A 9,227-nucleotide genomic window follows, 5' to 3' on the forward strand; every position below is an offset into this window, starting at 1 on the left:
AATTAAGATAAGAGTAAAAACAAGAATAATATTATATATACAGACAGAGTAGAAATAGAATAAAGTGGATAAAGTGTATAAAATAAATTTTAAAAAATTTAAAAAGTACTTAAACGTATTAGTATTGCACAACTGGGCTTGCGAACATGTTTTTTTAATTTATATATATAGAATCTCAGTATTTCTTTATATATATTTAGTTTACCGTCTCTTCTCATCTTCAATCCCAACGGTATTTATTAGTCCGTAAAGTTTTATGTATTTTACTACACGAGTACTGACCAGCTGACCAGCCGTGTTGACTCTGGAGGTCGCGGTCGCTTCGACCTCGCGAGACAAATAACGATGAGGACAAAATAACGGGAACGCTACTTCAGATAATCAGCAGGTCAATTATGTTCAGTACTTTAACCCAGAATATACAAGTCACACTTTACTTTAACTGATCATATACTTTTATGTAACATTGTGTAAAATATTTGTAGTATCTGAATACTTCACCAAGTAAAACCCAATTAAAATAAAAACATGCTTCAGAAGTTCAATGTAACATGTTTTATTTAAACACCGTGACACTAAGCGCTTGATATTACAACAACGTGTGATTTTAGTTTTTATTCCACATTAAAAGGTCGTTTCGGGACTTAATGTGAACGCTGCAAACAGCCAATCAGAGCGCGGCAGGAAGTGACCCAGAACGCGTCATAAAACTCAAAGGAAACAAACGAGAGTCGGTTCTTTTATTGTCGGTAAACAAAACAAACGGAGCGTTTCTTTAAGTTTTAACTACACAGAGGCGATAAATAACAAAAGCGACCCCTTCGTCATCTTCGTCCTCCTCTTCCTCTAACAGGGATGGTGGTCGGGAACTCTCTTCCTGCAGAAAACAAACAAACAAACAGTCAGTAAATAAAAAGGAGAATGTTGTAAAATGGAGAAACAGACAGAAGGGGCTTAAGAGCTGACCTGGGAGCAGCTTTGATGATGTTGTCGACTCTCAGGATCATCTCCGCGGCCTCGGAGGCGCTCAGCAGCACCTGTCGCTTCACCTGGAACGACTCCGTGACGCCCAGCTCCGCCATGTTGCCCACCGAGCCTTCAGACATGTCTGCAGGGGAGAAAACTCACGCTCGTCAAAACGAAGAAAGAAAATCTATTAAAACTAAAGAAGCAAAAGGTCTTCGTGTCCCGTGAGGCGTTCAGGTTCAGTCCGTTCACTCACTCAGCCCACTGTTGGTCTTGTTCTCCTGGTGTGCAGCTCTCAGTTGAGCCACCAGGTCGGCGCTGTCGTAGCCGGCGTTGTCGGCGATGATGGTCGGCAGCTGGAGGAGAAGAAGAAATTAAATGAATAAACAAATATAGACTTTAAGACGTTTAAGGAAACTTTTAAAAAAGCAACAAACTTAAAGAAATACATTTTTCCGGTAAACAGGAAGTAGACGTACCATCCTCAGAGCCTTGGCGAACGACTCCATGGCAACCGCCTCCTTTCCTGGCGTCCGATTGGCCAGATCGGTCACCACCTTGGCCATCAGCATCTCGGAGCAGCCTGAGGGAGACGAGGCGTTCAGGGTCACAGGTTACGCATGAACGACTCTTGCACACTGTGTGTACCTGTGTGTGTGTGTGTGTGTTTGTCTGTGTCAGTCAGTATGTGTGTGTGTGTCAGTGTGTGTTACGTGTCCGTGTGTACCTCCTCTGTAGACGGTTCGTGTAACAGTGTGTGTGTGTGTGTGTGTGTATCAGTGTGTGTGTGTGTGTCAGTGTACCTCCTCTGTAGACGGTTCGTGTCAGTGTGTGTATGTATCAGTGCGTGTGTATGTATGTGTATCAGTGTGTGTATGTATGTGTATCAGTGTGTGTGTACCTCCTCCGTAGACGGTGCGTGTCAGTGTGTGTGTGTGTATCAGTGTGTGTGTGTGTGTCAGTGTACCTCCTCCGTAGACTGTGCGTGTAACAGTGTGTGTGTGTGTGTGTGTGTACCTCCTCCGTAGATGGTGCGTGTCAGTGTGTGTGTACCTCCTCCGTAGACGGTGCGTGTCAGTGTGTGTGTACCTCCTCTGTAGACGGTGCGTGTCAGTGTGTGTGTACCTCCTCTGTAGACGGTGTGTGTCAGTGTGTGTGTACCTCCTCCGTGGACGGTGCGTGTCAGTGTGTGTGTGTATCGTGTGTGTGTACCTCCTCTGTAGACGGTGTGTGTCAGTGTGTGTGTACCTCCTCCGTAGACGTTGCGTGTCAGTGTGTGTGTGTATCGTGTGTGTGTACCTCCTCCGTAGACGGTGCGTGTCAGTGTGTGTGTACCTCCTCTGTAGACGGTGTGTGTCAGTGTGTGTGTACCTCCTCCGTAGACGTTGCGTGTCAGTGTGTGTGTGTATCGTGTGTGTGTACCTCCTCCGTGGACGGTGCGTGTCAGTGTGTGTGTGTATCGTGTGTGTGTACCTCCTCCGTAGACGGTGTGTGTCAGTGTGTGTGTGTATCGTGTGTGTGTACCTCCTCCGTGGACGGTGCGTGTCAGTGTGTGTGTACCTCCTCCGTAGACGGTGTGTCAGTGTGTGTGTACCTCCTCCGTAGACGGTGCGTGTCAGTGTGTGTGTGTGTCAGTGTGTGTGTACCTCCTCCGTGGACGGTGCGTGTCAGTGTGTGTGTGTATCGTGTGTGTGTACCTCCTCCGTAGACGGTGTGTGTCAGTGTGTGTGTGTATCGTGTGTGTGTACCTCCTCCGTGGACGGTGCGTGTCAGTGTGTGTGTACCTCCTCCGTAGACGGTGCGTGTCAGTGTGTGTGTACCTCCTCCGTGGACGGTGCGTGTCAGTGTGTGTGTGTGTCAGTGTGTGTGTACCTCCTCCGTGGACGGTGCGTGTCAGTGTGTGTGTACCTCCTCCGTGGACGGTGCGTGTCAGTGTGTGTGTGTGTCAGTGTGTGTGTACCTCCTCCGTGGACGGTGCGTGTCAGTGTGTGTGTACCTCCTCCGTGGACGGTGCGTGTCAGTGTGTGTGTACCTCCTCCGTAGACGGTGCGTGTCAGTGTGTGTGTACCTCCTCCGTAGACGGTGCGTGTCAGTGTGTGTGTGTACCTCCTCCGTAGACGGTGCGTGTCAGTGTGTGTGTGTACCTCCTCCGTAGACGGTGCGTGTCAGTGTGTGTGTGTACCTCCTCCGTAGACGGTGCGTGTCAGTGTGTGTGTGTACCTCCTCCGTAGACGGTGCGTGTCAGTGTGTGTGTGTGTACCTCCTCCGTGGACGGTGCGTGTCAGTGTGTGTGTACCTCCTCCGTAGACGGTGCGTGTCAGTGTGTGTGTGTATCAGTGTGTGTGTGTGTCAGTGTGTGTACCTCCTCCGTAGACGGTGCGTGTCAGTGTGTGTGTGTATCAGTGTGTGTGTGTGTCAGTGTGTGTACCTCCTCCGTAGACGGTGTGTGTCAGTGTGTGTGTGTATCAGTGTGTGTGTGTCAGTGTGTGTACCTCCTCCGTAGACGGTGCGTGGCTCCTTCACCGTCTGAGCTAACACACAAAGCGCGTCGTGAAGTGAACGTTCGGCCTCGTCCAGAATCTGCTGAGTCGCTCCTCTCAGGACGACGGTGCACGCCTCACCTGAGGGGAGGGGTCAGAGGTCAGGGGTCAAACCCAGAGCCTCAATGGAGGTGCAGTCTGACGTGTAACAGATCTCATATTGTTTAATTAAAGCACAAGGAGACAGAGTGTGTATTATATATTATATTCATCACCAACACTACATTTTACTAGATTACACCTGAACGCATCATGAGAACATAATTTTCCTTAAGCCAGTACTCATTTACACTAACCGGCGCCTGAACGCACCACGAGAATGATATCATTCATCTTCAGTAAGTACTCATTTACACTGAGCGGCGCCTGAACGCACCACGAGAACGATATCATTCATCTTCAGTAAGTACTCATTTACACTGAGCGGCGCCTGAACGCATCATGTAACCGAAGGGAACCTGACTGGTCTTCCGCTAACGTTACTGTGTGTGTGTGTGTCCGTACCCATGGCGACCCCAGAAAAGTGGATGAGCGTGTCCTCTCCGATCATCACCTCCTCGATCAGCTTGCAGTGACCCAGCTTCACCATCTCCGGATGGTCGAAGGTGGAGCTGATCTCTCCTCCTGGTCACAGTTGAAGAGAATGCGTCAGTTTAAACTTGACACATACATGCGGGGTGTGTGTGTGTGTGTGTGTGTGTGCACGTACCAGTGACCAGAGCGAGGCGCTCGACGCCGGCGAAGTCGGCGTGCTCGATGGCCATGACGCCGGCCTGAGCGAACAGCTGCTCCGGATAGTTGTAGATCAGCTGCCTGTGAAGGAGACGCGATGATGTCATCAAATATGACAACTTAAAAACACGCAACACACACACACGTTGTTGTGTAGTGTCACTGTGTGTGTGTGTGTGTGTACCTGTTGATGAAGCAGTTGATTCCGTGCTTCAGGATTCGGTCGACCTTCTCCTTCATCTTCTCCTTCTCCGCCATTTCGATCTCGGCAACCTTCGCTGTCGAGTCGACGCGAACCCTGGAGCCAAAGATCTGACACACACACACACACAATAAAACCACAGGTCTTTGAATGCCTCATGCGCGACACATTCTTCCATTAGAAAAAGAAGCCAAGCTGAAGCTTATAAAACGTGATCAAAAACATTTTATTCTACGGGTTTAATTTAAAATCTCTTTAAATAATCTGTTGTGTGTGTGTGTCTCTGTGTGTGTGTGTGTGTACCTTGATCTTGTCGGTGTCCATGCCGGTGTTGGCGATGAGGATCTTCACGTTCTCGAGCCTCTTCGGCTGGTTCACTCCGATCTTCTTGTCGAGCAGGAAACCTGAAGACGAAGCAGAGGGAAGCGTGAACATCCCAGCGGCCAATCAGAGCCCTCCTCCTCCTCCATCCCAAGTCCCGCCCCTTACCTTCGTCCAGGTAGGAGTCGGTGAGGCTGCCGCCCAGCTTCTTGATGACGTGGATGGCCTCCAGGTTCCCGGAGCCCTTCAGCCTCATGACGGCGTCCACGGCCAGCTGGGAGAAGTGGGCTTTGTGGTGAGTCAGCAGTTTGGAGGACAGCGTCGTGCGGGCGATGTTCAGCAGGTCCTCCTGGAAGAGCGCCGCGTCGTTGCTTCACAGGACAAGAGGCGCCATTAATATACTAAAATATTGCAACTTCTTCTGTGCAGCGCTTATTAAAACAGGTCAAAAACAAAACAGGTCTTCAATTAAGAGATCAGGAAAAATGGACTTTTTTAAAATCTAATATTTAAAAGAGAAACTAAACGATGACGTCATCAAGATGAAAAACTTCCAAATAATAATAATAAAAGATCAATTCAACATCTTTTTCAAATTTTTATTCCTTTTGATGTTTTTCATCTTTGCTATAAAAACACAACCGTCTCCATATTTGTTCATAATAAAATGTTTATATGCAGATTTTAATATTTATTCACTCTTTTTTTCCCCTCAAATTTATTGCTGGATTTAATTTACAAATATAGTCATACGGCTGAATTTAAATCTTGTCATTTAAATAATAAACATTACTCCTTTTTTTGTGAGAAAATAAAAAGTGTTTATTAAATTATTAGATTTTTTTTTTATCAAAGCCAATAAAATCAGAAGATTTTAGTTTTTATTTCTAACTTCACTTCCTGATCGATATATTTGGCTCGTTTTATTGATTCTGTGCGATTGTACATTTTAAATGAGAACAAAAAACTAGATTCAAAGAATAAAGTAAACACAAAAAAAAGGAACTCATTAAAATATTAATTTAAACAAAAGAAGTTAATTGTTCCTTTTCTTCACTGGAACTCTTTGGAACCCTCAATCAATAACTGGCTCCGCCCACCTGTGGTCCACAGCCGCCTCCCTCAGGGCGTCTCTGGCCGTCTGCGTGGCCTTCCTCCAGCCGGCGATGATGGTCTGCGGGTGAATCTTCTTGGCGATCAGCAGCTCGGCTTCCTGTCGCGGTTTAAAGGAGCGGCGTTGAGTCACGTGACCAAACAGGAAGTAAACAAACACGTTAAAACTTTGTTTTATTTTACCCGCAGCAGCTCAGCGGCGAGCACCGTGACGGAGGTCGTCCCGTCTCCGACCTCATCGTCCTGAACCTTCGACATGTCTGGAAACACATTATGTTACGCTGTGAAAAGAGTCCTGTCAATTCATTATTATTTATTATTATATTCAACAGTTTGTTGTTCTTGAACTGCGACGGAAAACAGCTTCACGACAACGTGTTTAAAAGGTTATTATGAAAAATGTGTTTTGAGTGCAAAAACAATAAACAGAGAGAAAAAATAAATATAGAATAGAAAGACAATGAAAAAAAGGTTCAAAATGTACATTTTAAATGTAAAAGCTGTGCAGGAAAGTTTCAGAGGGACAATAATCCAGATTCAGCTTCACTCACCAACCAGAACTTTGGCGGCCGGGTTGTCGACGCCGATGGCTTTCAGGATGGTCGCTCCGTCGTTGGTCACCGTCACCGTGCCGCCTTTCCCTCCGCCGAGCAGGATCTTATCCTGGAGACAGAATAAATAGATATATTATATATGAATAAATATACAGTATATATAAGAATAAATATATATAAGAATAAATATATATAAGAATAAAAATAAAGTATATCTAAATAATATATATGAATATATATAAGAATAAAAACACAGTATATATAAATATATATGAATAAATAAATATAAGAATAAATATACAGTATATATAAATAAATAATATATATATGAATAAATAAATATACAGTATATATAAATAAATAATATATATATGAATAAATAAATATACAGTATATATAAATAAATATATATGCGGCCATTTTTTCATATTTTTCTACACTTTGGTCACTTTTCTGGTTCATTAAAGCTCTAATTTCACATCTAAACGTGTTCCATGAAAACAAGACGCGTCTCTGGTGATGACCGTGACCCACCATTCCCTTCGGGCCCAGAGTGCTCTTCACCAGGTCCCCGATGGCGATGGCGCCGATGAAGGACGACTGAGGGGAGAAAAACATCGATGGTTCAATTTGGGAAATGATAAACCGGACGAGTCGCTCCACGAACAGCTGAGAACAAAATAAAAACTCACCAAACGCGCCGTCTCGGCTTTTTCTTCATCTGCTCCATGACGGAAGATGTTCATCGGTGCCATTGATAAGGACGCCTGCAACCCATCGATCAATAACGTCACACACACACACACACACACACACACACTGACAACACTAAAACATAGATGTTCATCTCAGGAGGGATTCTGAAATAAATATACATTTACGACACATGTGCTGCCTTAAAGCTAACTATTATATTAATCAATGATAGTTAAAGCTATCAATAGTATTAACCCTAAAACCTTTATAATTACACCGTATATTATTATTAAGGACACCTTTAGTTTTCAGCCTCACATGTTAAACTGAATGAGTGTTTTGTAAAGTTTAAAAAAAAAAGTCACATTGAAATTTGGGGAACTGAGATGTACATTTTACAGACCAACTAATAACTGGTAGATTAATCGATATTAAATAGTCGTTAGTTGCGGCCTTATATTTTACTACGTTATGCTTCCCATTCAGAGACATGCTGCTATAGGCCTAGACGGATAGGGGACATCTTAGGATACACTGAGCTCCTCTCGCCTCTTCTCTCTCTCCATTAATAACTCATTTTTCCTCTGAGTCGTTGTACTTTTCTCTCCTCGCAGGTTTACAAGGGTCCTGGTCCTATCTGGACCCTGGTCCTGGTTTTATCTGGACCCTGGTCCTGCATGACACCTACTATCATTATTAGTTGCATTTCCATTAGCATTGCTAATAGCATAGCTGCTTCTATTAACATTATTATTTCTGGTAGCTGTAACTTTTCCATCATGCTACTACTCTCATATTAATAATATCTGTCGTATGCATTGAATGCGTCAGGTTTCTCATAACGTTTTTTGGGGAGTTGTTCCTGTGCGAGGTCAAAGGTCAGGAGATGTCGTATGTGTACAGATTGAAGGCCCTCTGAGGCAAATTTGTTATTTGTATTTTTGGGTGGTGCAAAATTAATTTAATAGGGGAAACGATTTAGGCGTTGACGTCACTATTTATTCCGAGCGCCCCTGAACGCAGCACCCCCCCCCCTTCGTTTCATCCCAGAAGCCGCTAGAAGCTTCCAGCCACAAAGACCGACGAGCTAACCGGAAGCTAACGGGCTCATCCGAGGAGAACAATAACCCAAAGTCTTTACAAACAGAACCCTCCAACAGAACCTCAAAAGGTTCTACGGTCTGAAACGAACCCCGCGGTTCCTCCACGCGATATGAATCCACTCTGACGCAGTTTAGTTCAGCCGTTAGCGGATCCATCGCGTCCACGTGCTCGCTCACCGGTTTGGCCCCCGCGAGCCAACCGGAAGCTAAAACGGGCTCCTAACGAGCAACGCAGACGGTCCGGTGACGTTGTGAACAGCCTCTCCGGGGGTGAACCTGCTCACACGGCGGAACAACGCGTCTGTGAGCCGCTTCTGTCGGAGTAAAAGAGAGTAAATGAGTGTAAAAGCTCACCATGATGTCTGTGAGTCGGGGATGAAGCCGTGCGCGCACACAGAAGAAGGGTTGGGGCGGGGCAGTGGCGTCGTGACGTAGTGACGTAGTGACGTAGAAAACGTAAAGCTGCGTACAACACGCAGCTGCCACCTTCTGCGCAGATTTTTCTTCCGGTCCTTATATGAATTAAATCAAGAAAACAGAGGTTGGGAATAGAAATGTAATTATTTTTGGCAAAAGATTTTTAAACATAGATGTATTTTTATACATATATTTTTTTTATATTCTAAAAATATTTTTTATATTCTAAATATATATAATATAAAAAATAAAATACTATACATATATGTATATAATATATTATATTATTATTTCTCACTAGGTTGTTTTATGTTTATGAAATGTCTTCTGTGGAATATGACATAACCTAAAAATAATATATCATTAAAGATTTAAAAGAATAATAATATGAGTTTCTTTTTTATAAGATAAGATAATCCTTTATTATTTATTTATTATTATGAAAAATGTAACTGAATTAGGCGGTGCAGTGCACAATGTTTTGTACCAAACAATAGAGGAAGATGCGATGCAAAGCTTCAGAAAAGATCTTGTTGTGAGATTGATTTGTCAATTATACCTTTTGTTTTGTATTTTGATGTAT

General features: G+C 44.1%; 1 protein-coding gene across 1 annotated transcript; it reads right to left on the reverse strand.

The window, feature by feature from the left end:
- Window positions 1-726: 726 nt before the first annotated feature.
- cct2 (chaperonin containing TCP1, subunit 2 (beta)) lies at window positions 727-8,667 on the reverse strand. Its single transcript, XM_034526316.1, has 16 exons — window positions 8,582-8,667; window positions 7,121-7,195; window positions 6,963-7,028; window positions 6,426-6,537; window positions 6,058-6,134; window positions 5,862-5,974; window positions 4,930-5,132; window positions 4,744-4,844; window positions 4,423-4,550; window positions 4,216-4,319; window positions 4,011-4,130; window positions 3,459-3,587; window positions 1,446-1,549; window positions 1,223-1,322; window positions 967-1,108; window positions 727-877 (listed from the first exon to the last, which is right to left on the reverse strand). The coding sequence occupies exons 1-16, from the start codon at window positions 8,582-8,584 to the stop codon at window positions 847-849; spliced, it is 1,608 nt and encodes a 535-aa protein (XP_034382207.1). The 5' UTR covers window positions 8,585-8,667; the 3' UTR covers window positions 727-846.
- Window positions 8,668-9,227: the final 560 nt, after the last annotated feature.

Source organism: Cyclopterus lumpus, chromosome 23 (assembly GCF_009769545.1).
Source record: "Cyclopterus lumpus isolate fCycLum1 chromosome 23, fCycLum1.pri, whole genome shotgun sequence".
Taxonomy (NCBI): Eukaryota; Metazoa; Chordata; class Actinopteri; order Perciformes; family Cyclopteridae; genus Cyclopterus; species Cyclopterus lumpus.